The sequence below is a fragment of the Chiroxiphia lanceolata genome, chromosome 8, assembly GCF_009829145.1.
Source record: "Chiroxiphia lanceolata isolate bChiLan1 chromosome 8, bChiLan1.pri, whole genome shotgun sequence".
In the NCBI taxonomy this organism is placed as follows: domain Eukaryota; kingdom Metazoa; phylum Chordata; class Aves; order Passeriformes; family Pipridae; genus Chiroxiphia; species Chiroxiphia lanceolata.
The window spans coordinates 14843293-14860174 of NC_045644.1; the positions used below are offsets into that span (position 1 = coordinate 14843293).

Here is a 16882-nt window from a genome sequence, read left to right on the forward strand (position 1 = left end):
GTTTAAGTGCAGGCAGACAGACTGATGTACCTGTGAAAGGCTTATTTGAAGGGCTTCTCAAGCACGAGCCCTTACTATTATACGACTGACTGCCCCAATCACTCAGGAAGAAAAAGCACTCCAACCATACATGAAAATGTTGTTTCAAAAATAACAAGACAGTAAAACACTTGAGCTCAGAGAGAGGGTGAATGGGCAATTCTGGCAGCCAGGACGGGCACTCAAGCTGCTCTTCCATGGGTGAAGGACCTGGATGGGGGGCACAAAGGCCATGCCCCTTGCAAAATGCCCCAAAAGCTATAAGTCCCTGCTTAGCTCATGAGTCAGTGTGTGGAAAGCCCAGCAGAGATGTGAGCATCTTCCTAATTTCACCGGGAAGCTGCAGGGCCCCTTGGTCACACTTCTGCCACCTGAGACCATTTTCGGGGAGTCAGGCTACATTGCACTTGCAAGCCACCACAGTGCAAAGCCAGGGATAGACCTACTTAAACCTCTGCTTTCAAGGTTTCACTGCAACCCTGCCCGCAAGCAGCTATTCCCAGGTGCTCTTGCATTTCCCACTGAAACGAACAGAGATTGGAAGTTTACTTTCAAGCCAAGGCAAGGCTAACCCTCAAAAAGCACAGAGCAAATCCCATCAGGCTGCCCGTGTTTACTGCCTGATGCCTATGCCCAGAGAGCAGACATGCTCCTTACCCACCTGACGAGCTGGCAACCCTCGCTAGCTCACAGCATAGTCCGCAACAGCTACTGCCACTCTGCTGTACATAGAGCGATGTGGTGAACTGCCCGCTCCTTCCCCTGTACATAAAAAATCCACTCAGAGCTGCACTCCCATGAGAGAGGAAGAAAGAAACAGGGTGATTTAGAAGCCGAGGCTCCCACCAAGTGATCACCAAGTGATCCCTGTTATTTGCATTTCCTGATTCCCCAACACGACACCTTCGCCACACGTTATGAGCTTTCTTATGCCGTCCACTGTAACACGCCCTAACAGAGATGGTACTGATGTGGATCCAAGGGATCCAGCTGAAGGACAGGAAGGAGGGCTCATGTAGCACCAGCACAGTGCTTGTATGGTGACAGACTACAAATCACTTGGGTTTTTATGAGAGGCTCTTTAAGATAGGAATGAAGGGCTGTGTCTGCATCGCTGCACTGTCCCTGGACCATGCAGGAAACTCTCTCTGGACCATGCAGCTAGCTGGTACTTTACTGCTGTAAAAGGCTCAGCTTCAGCTCATCATCCTGAAACATGCCATCCTTTTATCTAACAAGCAGGCATCAGCAGTGGCAGGGGAGGAGAAGGAGGTGCAAAGACTGCTATGGGGAGCCCAGCCCTGGCTCCCAGTTCCCTGAGGAGCTGCCAGCTGGAGCTGTGATTGATGCTGCGGCGGTGCAGCCCTTCTCTCAGCAGGCAGCTGCCTCACGCCCAGCCGACGTGCGGAAACCTCTTTGTCATGGCAGCTAATGAGCAGATTGTATTTCACAGTGCCGCGGCCCCGCGCAGGTACAGCCAGCGGCTTTCATCTCCCTGATAGCTCCCACGGGAAAAGAGCAGCAACTGTCCTGCGGAGCAGGTCACGGCCCGGTCCCGTTGGGCTTTGTGGAGTTCACAGCTTTTAAACCCTTCGTTGTTTTGCACCTGCCCACGGCTCTTTTATAGCACAGGAATGGAGGGAAAGGTTTGGGGAAGTACCACTACAGTTTGTGCAGGAATACAGTGGTGGTATGTGGGATCAGCATTGAAGGAGCATGGGAGAGTGAGGAAACAATCATGACGGAGATTGACATCTAACTTATTGGGAGACTTATCTTTAAAACAACAGCAAAATACAGTTTAAAGACTTTCATTGTGTTTAACAGCCTGAGGTTTATTCCTTTAACTCCTTCCCTGGCTTTAATCCTGTTCCTAACTGCATGCCTGCTCCAGCCACTCTGGGGCCACTGCCCACTGTGCTGGCAGAGCTGGCGATGGGCCACCCTCTGACCTGCTGTGCTGGGAGAGCCACAGCCATCTGCTGCCCTTGTCCACACAGCAGGCAGGTGTTGGCCTGCACCCGGGAGCAATCCAGGGGGACCCTGAAGCCTTGGGGAAGGGGGAGATGTGGTTTGGCCAGGGAAATTGGCTCTTCAGAAGAAACCCATCAAGTGCTTGCTGCAGGCTCAGATTCATCTCAAACAAAGCTCAAAGTCCCCAAGACTTCCCCCAGCCCGGGCCCCCAGATCTGGCAGGTATGCTTGCTGGCAGGTTGCATGTGCGAGAGACCTAGGTGCTCCATGAGATACCCAGAGCAGCGCAGGCAGGGGACCATGCTCTCCTGCTCACTGGTTTGCTCTCCAGAGCCAACCACCATGCCATGCTGGGAGGGTTAGCAGGACCTCCTGTGTCCACCCCAATGCTCAGGGACGCTGTCACAGGGATGCCATTTTCATCGGCCAAGTAGGTAGAGCTGACTGAGACACAGCTCCCTCAGCCTCTGCTCCCCTGCAGCCAGCCACCAAGATCCAAGCACAGCATCAAAGGCAAGTTCAGACCGTCAGAATTGTGCATCTCTCCAACAGGGATCCCCAGCCCGCCAGCAGTGCCTGCTGGGTCATGGACCCATAAATCCCTTAGAGTGCAGATGCAGAGCACCCAGCTGCTCTGCCAGGCACTATGCTTACAAGGCAGCATATTTACTAGCCCCAACGGGAAAAGGAAACCTGCTACTTTTAACAGGGTTTTTCATTATCAGCACCATGTGTTCTGGGAGTTCCCTTCTGTCCAGGTGCTTCTGAAGAGTGAGGGATATTGTGTGGCACTGGTGAGGACCGCTGCTCACTGTCAAGCTAGGAATGCCTTTCACCTTTGTTTCTAGAGATCTGATATCGAGTGCTGAGGCTCTAGCCTGGCTTCCCCCAGGCCAGCTCAACACTAGAGATCTGATTGTGTACCCCATGCTATGTGTGATGGTCCTGCCATATATGTCCCTCCAAATCCACAGCCTGCACTGGCCCCTCCTTAGCGGCACCTGCCTCCCTCCTGTGCTACCAACCCTGGACACCAGATGAAGTTTCAGAGTTATCGCTCTCCCATCTGCCACCAACATGTTACACTTGACATGAACCAATGTCTTCTATTAACACTGCAAGAAACAGATCTGGAAAATTCATTTTCCGGCAGAGTTCAGAGAGGCCACAAGGAGAGAATCCCCCCAGATGTGCAAGGAGAAACCAGTGCCAGCACAACGCCCCTGGGCAGACCTACCGGCAAGGGGTTGAAGTTCTGGTCCACCAGGTGGTTGTGGCCATGGTCGAGGAAGGAATGCCGCACCACCACGTCGATGCCCTGGCTGGCCAGCAAGCCCAGTGTATTCAGCCACCTGGGGACAGAGTGAACAGAGTCAGGGCACCATGGAGGGATGACCTGGCCCCAGTGGCACAGCCACACTCATGCATCTGACCTGATGTTTGCTCCAGCACCAGAGCTGAAGCCTTCAGATGGTTTTGTGAGCTGGGTATTAACCAGCTCCCACTATCCTTGTTCCAGAAAACCTACATGCCTCTCCCCCCACTGCAGCTACCTCTGCCTCAGCTGTGCTCAGCTTGCGTGTCCCAACACTGCTCTTGAGCCCCTGCGTGCATCCCAATGCCTCATCCCTGTGCCCAGAGCCCAGGGTGTTCCCACAGCCTGCCAGCACTCTGCACCTGCTGTCTGAGGAGGGCAGACTGGACCTTTGCACCAGCCTGTCTTCTCACACCCCCTGGGACAGGTCTCCAACCCTTACAGCCCTGATATCCCAGGCATGTCCCTGTGCTTCCCTGCAAAGCCTGGATAATTTTCCTCCATCTTTTTTGATCATGGCCAGTGCTGAAGATCCGAACTGAGGCTTTGCAGTAGTATGTCCAGGCCATGGGACTGTGCCAGTAGACAAGTCCCAGGAGCCAGGAATGGTTGTATCTTTAAAGGAGAGAAAACAGTTTCCAGAGCTGAGCCCTGACATTCCCCCTGAGCCCTCTCCCTGGGCAGGTGCCCTGGGGTTGAATGCATGCAAAGATGAGTGGCTGCAGCCTGAATCAAAAACACAGAGCAGGAGCAGATCCGAAGCTGCTGGGTGAGGCAAGCCTCCTGGGATGCCAGCCCTGGGATGCCACAGCTGACATTCTTGGATCACACCTCTTTTCCATGCCTGTGCCCTGTAGGCATGGTACCATTGTGGGATTTAGTGTACTTCCCTTCTTACTCTGCTTCTCTGAGTATGCCAGAGGCTGAGTCACCTACAGGAAAGCAGGGCTGAGGAGGGGTAATAGGGATACAATGGAGAAAATAACAATACCCAGGCTGCCAGGGACTACTAAGGGGGGTACAGGTGGGCATGGAGCTTGCCCTCTGTCAGCTGCAGTGGCTTTGCAGCACCTGAGCCTGGTGCTGCAGCCCCATCAGAGTGGGGGTGGCAGTGCCCTGGTGCTGGCAAGCCGGCGTCACTCACAGGAACCCGGCTGCATAGGAATCGGAGAGGTTGTTCATGCCTCCAGATGAGGTTGTGCCAACACCTTCCAGCCAGATCTTCTTCCCTGGCGTGTATGTGTTCACTACCTGCACAGGAGACAAAAGAAACCAAAGTTATTCTGGCGCACTTGTGATTTAAAGCCAAGGCATACATTTCCTGTCCTACACCCTAGGAAGACTTATGGAGGCCTTTGGTGATGGTGCTGTTGGGCAGTCAGTGCCTGCCTGGCCCTGGCATATGTCTTCACCATAGCTTGGTGATGGGAGACTATTCCTCACTCTCTCCTGCCACTGCCACATACCCACTACTCATCTTCTGGAGCTCTTCCAAACATGACCTCCCAAATGTGCTCTCGTGCTCCCAGTCACGGACCCTGCTCTTCCCCTATAGCCTCCCTATGCACTCCATCCCATATACTGCCCTCCCACGTCACATTAGCTCTCCATATCCCCATGCAAGGTGGCTGCCAGCCATGGGGAGCCCCCAAGCTCCAATGGCTCTGCAGTGTGGGAGCACTGGGTCGTGTACTAGAGCCACAAGGAGGAAAGGCAGATACCAAAAGAGGAAGCCGTGCGATGCCTCTGGGCACGGATAGGCGGTCCCGTGGCTGAGCAGGGGCTTCTTTGCCACCCGAGGGGTCCATGGCAAAGGTGGGACATGCAGATCCGAGCATGCTGGGCCACCCCTTACAAGGCTTCAGCCAGCAGCACAGACACCTGTAAAATGCCAGACGGGACAGGAGGGCTCAGATGGCCAGAGCTGCCCTCTCCTGGCATGAGCAACCTTCTGCACCGCGCAACACCCTGTCCTCTCTCTTGCAATCCCACTTCCCCAGGCTGGGTGACAAACTTCTGCGACCAGATGTCTGCGAACCCAGAGGCCCCAGGAACGCTCTGCGCAGCCTGATGGATCCTGCCCCATTAGTGAGGAGCGCTGGAATGTGCTGGATGGACTGGGATCCCTCAAAGATGTTAAATACGCCAGCTCTGGGCTGCCTCCCACTCACAGGCTGTGAGAGTCGACAACCCTGACTGAAGCCCCAGAGGTGTTGGCATCCTGCCTGTAATTATCTAAGCCCGCCACCTTCCCCGGTCGGAGAGGAAGCAATAAAACAGGGAAGTGGACAAGTCCAGCTGCTCTAATCAGCCCCGGCAGGATGCACGGACTCAGAGCCAAGCTGGAGGCTATTAGCACCCAGTGCTGTGCTTTTGCTCAGCCACACTGGCATTCCCAGGAGAGCCCTTCCCCAGCCCTGCCCTGTGCAGAGCCAATTCTGCCTCGTGGGTGTGAGGGTTCCCTCAACCTACATCAAGGGCAGCTCCTTGCTGCTTCTGGTCTGGGGACAGATGGGGTCTCACTCCTTTCCCAGCAGGTTCCTGACCTGCAGCAGAGATGGGACACATGCCACCACTTTTCATGTGGTATTATACCCTCAGTGGAAGCAGGGTCAGCTGATGTCTCTCACTTGCCCCACAAAGATCCCACTGACCACCCTGCCATGCCTCCCAAAAGCAGGAGGATCATCCACATACATGGATGATTCCCAGCTTGTGCCAGAGGACTCAGAAAGCGGCTCCTCTCCTCCAGCTTTGCTGCGCCGACCCTCTCATCCCCTTTCCCAGGGCCTCTTTCAGTTGTTTACTCATTCTATGGTTTCTCCCTGCAGGAATTACAACAGTGAGACATTGTGGTGAGTGGTATGATTTGAAAACCTAGACAAGACAGATGGACGGACACCTCCTCTAGTCCCTAAAGCCTTTCCCACTCACTAGGTGTTCCTTATTTCTTCCAGGACTGACAGCTGAGCATGTCAGTCACAGCTCTGGCCCCCATATCATCCAAAGCAGGGAGACCCTGAAAAGCCCTTGTCACCTATCCCAATGTTAGAGATGTGAGCTGGGTCCCCTGGACCAGTAGGGAAAGGAGCGCTCACTAGCCAGGCAGATCTATAGACTCTGACACCATATGTCAGCAACAGCTGGGTTTTATGACACAGTCAAAACATGATCATCAGGGAAAAAATACAGTTGTTCATAGTGGTCATGAATCTCCACTAGTGAGAGTCACTCTGGGAATGCAACTGTCACTACTTTGCAAGCAACATTTTCAGGCACTGTGAACAAGTGGGGCAAGATATGGCAGTAGGAGACCCCTCCTGAGCAAGCTGGGCACCGGCGGTGCTTGGGATGGTTTGGTACTGCCTGACTGCTCACTCATCCCCTTGTCCTGGGGGGCCAGTTTCAGAGAACACTCTCATTATATGCTGTTTCCTTCAGGAACAGACAGATGGGACACTCAAGCCAGTCAGCTGCCTTAGCAGGGCTTTGCATGTTGTCTCTGCCCCTGCCTTGTGCTTCCAGCCTGCATCCCAGCACACCTGCACAGCCCATGCTGTGCTGCAGCACGTGGCCGCTTCCCTCACAACCTGCCACACATCCCACCCTGGGGCCAGGCATTGTGTTGCCTGGTCTTTCCCCCCATCCCTGCATGAGGGCTGTCTGCATTTTGGCTGGGAGCACAGCCACCCCAGCAGCCATCCTCCATCCTCCATCCCCACCCCACACCAGCTCCCCTGGGAGTGCCTCAGCGCTGAGCCCTGTACCTGACCATGAGCTGTGCCATGGCCAGGCACCAGGGGCACAGTGTCCCCTCACCCCTGCAGACCCTTTCCACTCACGTACTTTCTGGACTTTCCTGATCTGGTCAGAGAGTGTGTCTAACAGGCGCGTTTTCAGGAAGTCCGTCACTTTGGCCACCCGACCATCAATGTAGTAACTGGAAGGAAAATAAAAAGACAAGGATCAGACAGCTGGGAGTAGCTCTGCCCCAAAACCATGCCCTCCTTTCCTGCTGCTGTACCACACCAAGAAGCCTCCTCTGCTCTGGGGGAGTCTCTGCTTGCACCCTGTCCTGCCCTGGCCCTTCAGCCATGCCTGTGTCTGGCAGATGCTTCAGTATCCAAAACAGGGCATAAGGTGGACACACCCTAAATGCTGAGCATCCTGCACTGCAGGAATCATGGAAAGTTTTGCAATTTCTTAACTTTTGCTGGTGAAATTCTGGGAGCAGAATGCCAAAGGCTGGGAGCAAAATGCCACCTGCAAAGGCTTTGCAGCCCCCTCACACCATCTGCACCTTTCCTGCTTGCTCTTCCAGCAAAATCTGCAACTGATTCCCCCGCTCAAGAAATGTCGTGGCTGTTACCTGCAGAGGAAATCCTGCTCTCACAGAAATACCTTCTGGTCTGGGAATGCCAGGGAGCGTTTCCCATACATGGGGATTATTCCTGCTCTCCATGTGCTTGCTTACATAAAGCATAGCTATAGCGCTGCCCATCTCTATGTGAATCATCTAAGTGTGAGAGGAAGGCTTTGGAATGCCTCAGTACTGTCTCCTGGCTCCACGCCATAAGGAGAAGCAATCTGTCCCAGAGTGCACTTACCCTGTGGCTAGAGGTAATCCCAACCTACTCCTTCTGAAGAAGTGTCTTGGGCTGTCATCTCTGCCCCATGCAAGCAGCAGTGGCAGGTTTTGCACATATCCCAGAGGCTCCTCCCAGCCTTGCAGGTACCCCAGGATGCCTGCTACAGCATGCACTGGCACACCCCCGGAATGATCCTTTAGCTGATAAATAGGTTTTGCAAGAGAAGCTTTCTGAACCTTCTCCTCCCAGTTCTGCAGTGTGCATCAGCTGCTCAACACAGCTAGCCCCAGAGCATGTCAGAGCCATGCTGGGGGGATGGAGGGTTCCAGGAATTACAGTGCCTGTCACTATGCTGGTGGGGCTCAGTCATTGCCTCCCATCCCTCACTGGAGCTACATCCACTCAGAATTCACCAGAGTTACACAGACCCTTTTCTTTCTCTGCAGACCTCAGTGCAGCCATGAGTGTTAGGATACATAATGGGCTAAAGATCTGGGGTCTGAAGAAAAGTGAATTCACCTTTCCAGGGCTGCTTTCTCCATAACAGGCATCTCATCTGCAATGGAGAGCAGCTGTAGCAGTCGTAGTGGCTCCTTCACTTGGGTGCTGGAATGCAGGAGCATCCCCAAAGGATGCTGTGGGCTAACTCAGCCTCAGCCAGAGCACCTGGCACATGTGCAACATGCACAAGTGCTCAGAGACGATTTTTATGTCTCACTGCTCCAAGTCACTAACTGTCCCAGAGCAGAATTGCATTACAGGCTCAACTTGCAAATGCATTAAATAAGAAGAACCTCCCCTGTCAACCCTCCCCCAGGTGTGCGGTCCCAGCTGCATCCCCAGAGAAGTACAGAAACATGCCAGGCACATCCCAACACTGTGTAACCAGGGAAGGAGGCAAGAGCATATCTGTACGTCCTTGGCGACTGAAAGGTGCTAAGGGCAGATATTAACTCCAGAGAGGATTTAAGAAGCGTTCAAAATAATTTCGATCACTTACACACAATTGAACCGCTGGCTGCCGGGAGGAAAGCAGATCTGTGAGCAGCAGGCAGTGGTGGGGTTTACACAGATTACTTTTTAAGACAAAATTACAAAGCAGTGTACTCTGGGGAAGGCAGATGTTTGGATTTTAGTACGGCACTTAAAAACAGAACAGAAACTATTTTTCAGACTGCTGTGGACTAAAAACCCCATCACCTGGGCCGAAAACTGGCTGAAAGGCAATAAAAGGGTTGCACTGACAGGTAAAAGATGGAGTTACTGAGTTACCTCAGTTTGTGTATGACCTGTCCAATACATCAGGCTTTGTGCAGGGTTTAGCTTGTCGGCACAAGCCAATATGGTCTTGGAGACCAGGATAAACCCCTTGGAGAGTAAAGATAGGCCTATACCTCCTCATTACTTCATTCAAGCACAAGGTGTTCTCTGACCTACAGCTCCACTGCCAAGGGGAGAGGACCAGGAACAGTCCCAGAGGTGCCTCTGCCCTCCAGGGGACCACATGGAGGCAGCCTGGGAAGGTGCTGCTGTGCTGAACACAGCCCAGACCCTACAGGGATCAGAAATACCCGGGGATAGTGCCATGGTCACATTCTTTTGACAGCTTCATTAACAATGCAGAGAAACAGAGACTGGTAGAGGCATGAAGGGCAGAAGTAAACCTGATTCAGTCTCAGGAAATCTTGGTAGCCTATCTCCTGGGAGAGTGAGGAGGGGAACACCTCTGCTTCACGTATTTAAGCAGATCATGAAGGCAATTACAAATGTCAGTAAGATGGCAAGGATCTCTTGCAGATCTGCCTGGTGAGTTCTTGGTCACCAACAGGTACTTTCAATCTCCTCAGACCGGGGAAGAGGGAAGATGGCATCAGTTGCACATGGCTTGCGGGGAAGAGAGAGGAACTGAGGACTGCAGCGATACCTGGCTATTCAGGAATGGGTGAGCTGTTTCCAGCTGTAGGCTTCAGATCGTGTAGATGAGGGCACATCCTTTTGGAAACCTTAACCATCAGTAAAGGCAGTATACCAATCCACAAAATGCAAACAACTGTCAGGCCTTTAAAGCAGAAGAGCTCATTAGGCGTGGATTATTCCCAGGAGCAAAGACTGCAGCTTTGCTGATATTTACAATGACTCAGTGCACTTGACTTTAAAAAAACACTCCTAAAACAGTCACAACTCTTCAACCTCCAAAAAAGCCAGCAGCAGCTGCAGAGAGCTCCAGTGCTGACAAGTACCTTCCCAGGCAGCCAAGATGAGCCAGCCTCAGGGGTCACGGTTATCCACATCCTCCTCTCCTGGTCCGGCAAGGTCTGAGTGCCAAAGGACATGAATGGACAGATCCTTCCCAGCACGGGCAGGAGTCTCTGGCAGTTGAGGCTCTGCAGAGGCAGAGGACATGTAGCTCATGGAAAATCTATTCATCTCCAACACAGGCTGACAGACCTGTCAATGGTCTGGGTACGGTGCAGCACCAGAATTGTCCCCAAAGCCTAGGAGACATCAGCATGCTCACCATGGGCACTGGCATGCTGCACACAACTCCCCAGTGACTCCCAGAGAAGGACTGTGCCAGGCAGCAGGGCAGGGCACTTGGGCGATTCTGGGGCTGGCTACATGTCTCTGTCCTCTCACCTCCAGGTCTTGTGCTGCATTTAAAATGGTTTTCTGGAAAGATCTACAGTTTGCTGCATGGGACCAAAAAGCATTGCCCTGCATATAATGAAGGCAGTGCACTGATTCTTGGGCAGCTGGTTTCATTTACCATCTCCTTCATTTTAAAGAGAAACCTTTGCCCCTATTATCCGACCTCTTCTTCTGTTGCAGTTAATTACATTAAAGCCCACTTCCCAAAGCTCAGGAATTTCCGGATCTACTTTGTTGCTTGCTGCTACAGGGAGAGTCTGCTAGGGATTAGAGCATCTGCCTGCTGGGGACGCTAAGCAGGGAAGATCCCCACCTTTAGCATGACAGCCTGCAGGCACTACAGCTGTGAAAATGAGACACCTCTGCTGACAGATGGCCCTGATCCATGAGCATCTTCCCAAGAAGAGGGTAGAACCCCCATATGCAGCACAGGACATGGGGCTGCCCCACTGCTCCCACTGGAGAGGAGAGGCAGAATGCACCAGTCAACTAGTAAGTGCACTGATGAAGAAAGACTGGGGGCTGCTCTCTGGCCCAAAGGCACAACTCACACTCATGCCTTTCTCTGCCCCGACAACATGCCTTTGCCTCTCCTACCACTGGGAGCCAGCCCTGGCCCATGCCATCTGCCCAGTCATGCCCTGGCACTGCCTGGGACTGTGCTGGTGGCCCAGGCCATGATGCTGCCAGGGACTGTTCCCTCCATCAGACAGTGATGTGGGCAAAGTCCAGTGGGCAAAGCTGTAGCCTGACCAGGTTTATTTACAGGTGGAGATGAGTCAGGAATTCCTTCATCCAGCTCCTTCCTCCAGGCACAACCTCTGAAGACACTGCACTCTGAGCTCCCAACAGGCTGATGCGAGCCCAATATATATACCCTTGGTATATGCATTGGTGTGTGTGCACACGCTGGGCAACTGGAACCTTTGGGAAATCTGTCCTATGCTACTGCTTGTGAGCATCTCCATCTGCATGTTCAACATGATTAAGTCAGAAGTCACCCAAACCAAGCCAGCCAAAAGCATTTTAAGCAACATCTCACACATGCCTGTGTGTCTGGCATCTCTCATTTGCCACATAGGACAAGTGACTTTCTATCTTGGAAGAAAACATGGCATTCCCCAAGAAGCCACAGGAACAGATGTCCACTGACTTTGAAGGTGCAAATATTTACTTTCCCTGTAAGTAGTAGGGATTTGTGCTTCAGAGGCAGCATTGCATAAGGATTTTCCCATTAAATATGCCAAACTTGGAGTTCTGCACAAGACTTCAAATGGAAAACCAGTTGTACGGACTGAGGGAGTGTGCCCAGGGCGCAGCTGCAGCTTTAAGTGGGCAATGAATCTTCACCATGTGTGAGGACACCAGCGCAGAACAAAGAGATGGCTGTGGGGAGGATTCTGAGCAGTGGAAACCCACATCCAAGGGTTGAGGGGGTCTGCAGTTACTCATAATCAAACATAACAAATGAAATCACCAGTGAAATGACAAAACTCTTGGAGCCACTGTCACAACCTCCTTCAGTGTAATTCCCCGAGCACTTCGAAGCCATTCACACAACCCTCTACAGCAACACTTTACTTCTGAAGGAAGGCACATATGCTGAGTTACTTATCTAAGTGAAACCATATTCAGAAAGACTGGTGAGGCTGCTTATTTCCACCCAGTGTCTCTTTTCTGTCAGATATATTTCAGATAGATTCTATTTTCACACAGAGAACAGGGATCCCTGCAATATATTCCCTTCTCAATTCCCTTTCTGGATGCAGCACAGACTATTCAAAGGAATAACAGATTTGACAAATTTATAACCAATATCCCAGGAGAATGTTAGGGTTTGGAACCAAAATATTCATACTTGAAGTTAGACAGCAGTTTAGTTTCCTGCTAATAATTTTCTTCTTGGATACAAAGGAACTTGTTTTGTTTTGTTTTGCTGTTTGGAGCAGAGGGATGAGACACTGTTTTGACATTTATTCATAAACAGTACAGAAGCCCAGCTCGAAGCTGTGGCTATTGCCAGTCCACACAATCGCATACGGGTGCAATCTCCAGAGCTGCAAACCCTGGCTGGGGGAGAAGCGGCTCCTATGCTGCAGTGGAAATGGGTAGCAGGCAGCAGCTCAGCTCTGCCGACCCTCGTGGGGAGCTGCACCAGTCCTCCTGCTCACAGGTTGCTGCTTCAGCGTGGCTGCTCAGCACCAGAGCCTATCAGCACTTCCCACTGATCCTATGAGAAAAGGTTTCAAAGCAGCCGTGCAGGCAGATTCCCTGCACACCAGATGAAACTCCACATCTGAAGCCTGGAAGTTTGTTCCTTTAACTCATCCAAGGGCTTGGCCCAGTGATCAAGTCCCGTTGCAGAAAAAAAATTCCTGGACTAAGTAAATGCGATCAGCACATCGTGTAATCATGAAAAGCAAACTCCCAGTAGAGAGATAGATCATCATTGCACAGCATGAGCCTGTAAGTAACACAAATTCTGCTCCAAATCCTCTGCTACCCCACTGTTCCCATTGCAGCAAGCTGCTGCTGCCTGGCAGGGAAGCCTGAGGAGCTAAACACCCAAGCAAGCAACACTGAGGCAAGCCAAGCTCCAGGAACGGGACTTACTGGGTGCTGGTCATGCCTGAGGCTATAAACCACCCTGAGATGCCAACAGATGCTTCTGCAGGAGCCTCCAAGTTTAACACACTGACACACAGACCATGGGTGCACTTTCAAGAAAACCTCATATCTTAAAACCCACCAAGCTCTATTTAAGAGCAGGTCTCCAAAAGGCCTTTACAAGAGGTGGACTTTACAAACCCTGCTGCTGCACTTCAGCAAGGCAACCCGAGCACCCCATGAAGGGTCACTGTGAAGAACCAGCTTGAATGGGCAGCACACACAAGCACAACTTGAACCTGAGGCCCTGGCTCCCATGCTCAAGGCCAGTGTCCTGCATGGGAAGTTTAACCCAGCATGGTAGCAATTCAGTTTTTCTGAGACCAGGGTGGTCTCACCACAGTTTTTTTGGTCCAGTGAATCCTTGTCCCTGAAATGTGTCCGAGGCAGGAAAGAGTCCTACCTGCCCCACAAACCCTTTTGCTATCAGTTTCGGTGGTCAATGCTGTGCTTGCACACTGCCTCATCTTTGCACTGACATTTGCACTCCCCCTGCAGAGAGTCACAGCCTGATGGGGACCCTACCTCTGGCCACAGCATGCAGACTGGGACAGGTGGAAATAAGAGGAGGAAAGAGACATTTATGAATTTTTCCCTCAAATAAGAAAACCTTTTCCTCTACTTTGTGCTTGTTATATCAGAACTACAGCTCAGAGTTTTGATCTTCTGAACTGCAGCACTTGTAAGAAACAGAGGGAAAGTCAGATATCAGCATCCCTCTGTCAGCCCCAGCTGGGCCAGGATCTTCATCCCCTTTCCATTGATATCTGCTCCTGGGGCTCCATCTGCAGTGTAGGACACAGCTGTGTGTCTGTGGACACCCTTACAAAACAGAAAGGGGGCTGGGGCATTATATGTGAACACTGGACTGAGCTGACTCTCCCTCCTCTGGACGAACCAGTTTAGCTTCATGCCAGCAGGCATGACGAGACAGTGATTGGGGTGAATGGAAAAGGGCTTTCAGATAGTCCCATGCATCTGTCACATGTGGCTTTTGCCTTCCTGTTTTCCCTACTCAGGCCACCCTCAGAGCTGCCTGTCCTCCTAGCCACCTCCAGGGACTTGGCAGTCCAGTGCAGAGCCCTGCTTCCAGCGATCTGGCAAACCAGGCATGCAGGCAGTGTGTTTTTAGCCTGTCTCTCAACTGCAGAGGTAAACATTAACACATCCACTCCTGTAACTGTTTGAGAGGCTCGAGAAGGAAGGGCAGAGCCTCTTTCACCTATTTAAATGCAGCAGAAGAACAGAGGAGGTGGCCGTAGCACATCTGCCCCCTTTGACACCCAGAGAGGGTATGAGCTCTGTCCTCAGCATCTGCAATCTCTACACTTAGTGCTGGAAAGTAGAAGGAATGGTGAATACCTACTGTTGCCAGGTAACAGCATCCACTGTGCCTCCAGCCACTTTCATGAACCTATGAAAAATAGAGGAGGAAACAACATAAGCCCAGTGTTGTCACAGGGGAAATCCTTAAAAAAACCAATGCCCATCCTACATGATGGGATACAAAAGCTGGCAACTGCACCCACAAATACTTTCTAATGAAGCCTTTGTGTTCTTAAACGGAAGGAATAAATTCTACTTAATACAAATGCTTGTAGCAAGCACAGCAGAGAACAACGGAGTGAAATCCAAATTGCAGCAGAGCTCTGGGCATCATTTTGGGACAGGCAGAGAGAGCTTTCAGACAGCATTTCAGGAACAAGACCTTGAGGCATGTACTAACAACTCTCAATAGCAATTAAAGAACAAGTTGTAAATGTCCATCTTAAAAGCAGATACTTCTTCCCCTAAAGTGTCTTTAAGCTGAGGAGATATTTGCCTGGATTAAAGCAAGGACTGGAAAAATGGACTAAAATGGAAACAAACCCAGCAAAGCTATTAAATGCAAAAGTGCCACCTCCAGCTCAAGAAACTCCTGAGTTCTGGAGGAAGGGAGGAACAGCTGGACAAATACTGCTAAATGCTTTCCTTTTTTTTTGACTCTTTCTTTGGCATTGGCTTTTAGCAAACTGATGGGATTCTGACCTGGGTGCACTTTTGGTTTGTCCCATTCCTATAACTGATGACAGCACTTCAGTGGACAAGGTTAAAGTGAGTTATTATCTAGGTATTAGTTTCCTGATGGCTTCTGACTCGACTATCTTTAAGAAATATCCATCTTCCAGACATCTCCTATTTGAGTCAGACTTGAGGCTACACAAGTATACCTGCTTACACTGCTCATCCCAAAACCAAGGCAATTCCTAATCTTGGGGACCATATGTAGCTCCTCTGCAGCAGGAGCCTGTAGTTGCAGGGGTGCCTCCTTGGCTCCCCAGTCCAGCAATCTAAACTGCACCTCGGGAAACTACAGCTCTCACGATGAAGCTCAATCAGTTCTTATATTCTTATGTTTAGGGGTACAGATTTGAAAACACATAAAGGCACACACTGACTGGACAGGCACGTTTTCTGTGCACGAGTGCAACGTGCACTGCGTGGCTAATGATTTTGGAAGTGACAACGTGCACACGTGACAGGAGACATTTGCTTGAGCAAGTGAATATGCTGAGAAAGGAAATGATGCTGTATTTTCTTGGGCTGCATTTGATGCACGAGGATCCTGGGAACCCAGCAGGAATGTCACTGCTGTCTTGACTCCACAGTACACAGGGGCGAGTGGTGTTGGGTCCAGTGACCCCAACTTCCCAAGGAGAGCCCCATGGCCAAGGGCGGGGAAGGAAAGGGAAGGTTTGTGAGGAGAGATGAGACCTTCTATCAGACTAGTTGTCGTGGCAGGGACAAGCAGCAGCTTTTCCGCACACGAGCCTCTAATCAGGTCTGAGGAGCAAGCAAGCTTCAGGCTAAATACAGCTTGGAAACAATCATTCTGACTTTAAATTAATGACGATGGTCAATTACAGACTGGGACAAAAGGGCAGCTGAACCCTGTGGAGCATAAGAGAATGCTGGCAAAGGAAGCAATAATAAATCCCTGCAGCCACAGAGGGAAGAGATACAATTAGAAATGGAAAAACAATAACATGTAAACTCCTGTAGCACTGATGCATCCCCAATTCTGCTGCCTAGCAGTGCTGGGAGCTCAGTTCCCAGGCTCTGTAAAAGATGTAAAAGCCTCTCTGAAGTGCTTTTACATGTCTCTTGAGGGTCAGGCCCGGAAAATTAGTGGCAGGGCGATGCTTTGGGGACAGTTCCTCTGCAGCTGAGCAGGGCAAGGAGACCAGCTGGACCAGCTCTAGTGCAGCCATAGGGAGAAGTGTGAGCTTCCCACAACTCACACTGGGCACTTGGCAAAAAGGGGATTTTGCAAATATTGCTCTGGAGAGGCTGCTGCTGTATAAAATTAAGTCTGCAGAAATATGCCAAAAGAGTCAAAAAACCCAACTCCCAGGTTTTAAATGCTCTGTACAGGGACTGCTGCCTAAAATGTAAGGTATGAAGTGCACAAGAGTGAAATAATGAACTCTAAACTGAAATTATGAACACAATTTATATTGGATTTGAAAATCAATATGTTGCAATTGGGTTTGATGATTAGCCCAACTTGCTTTCTAAACTCAAATGCTTTACATTCTGGCTGAAAATAAACCATCCTGGACTATATTAAATGGCCTCTTCAGCCTCAGCTTGGCAATCTCCACTCACA

The 16882-nt window shown here is 51.0% G+C and overlaps 1 protein-coding gene across 2 annotated transcripts in view; it reads right to left on the bottom strand.

Annotated features, from left to right (window-relative positions):
- Positions 1-16882, bottom strand: part of HPSE2 (heparanase 2 (inactive)) — a 109384-nt gene that overhangs the window by 10296 nt on the left and 82206 nt on the right. For both annotated transcript variants that reach the window (XM_032695393.1, XM_032695392.1), the window contains 4 exons: positions 14600-14647; positions 7175-7268; positions 4473-4579; positions 3251-3365 (listed from right to left, as the gene is read on the bottom strand). In XM_032695393.1, the coding sequence (XP_032551284.1) occupies positions 3251-3365; positions 4473-4579; positions 7175-7268; positions 14600-14647 (364 nt within the window). The remainder of the gene's footprint in view (positions 1-3250; positions 3366-4472; positions 4580-7174; positions 7269-14599; positions 14648-16882) is intronic.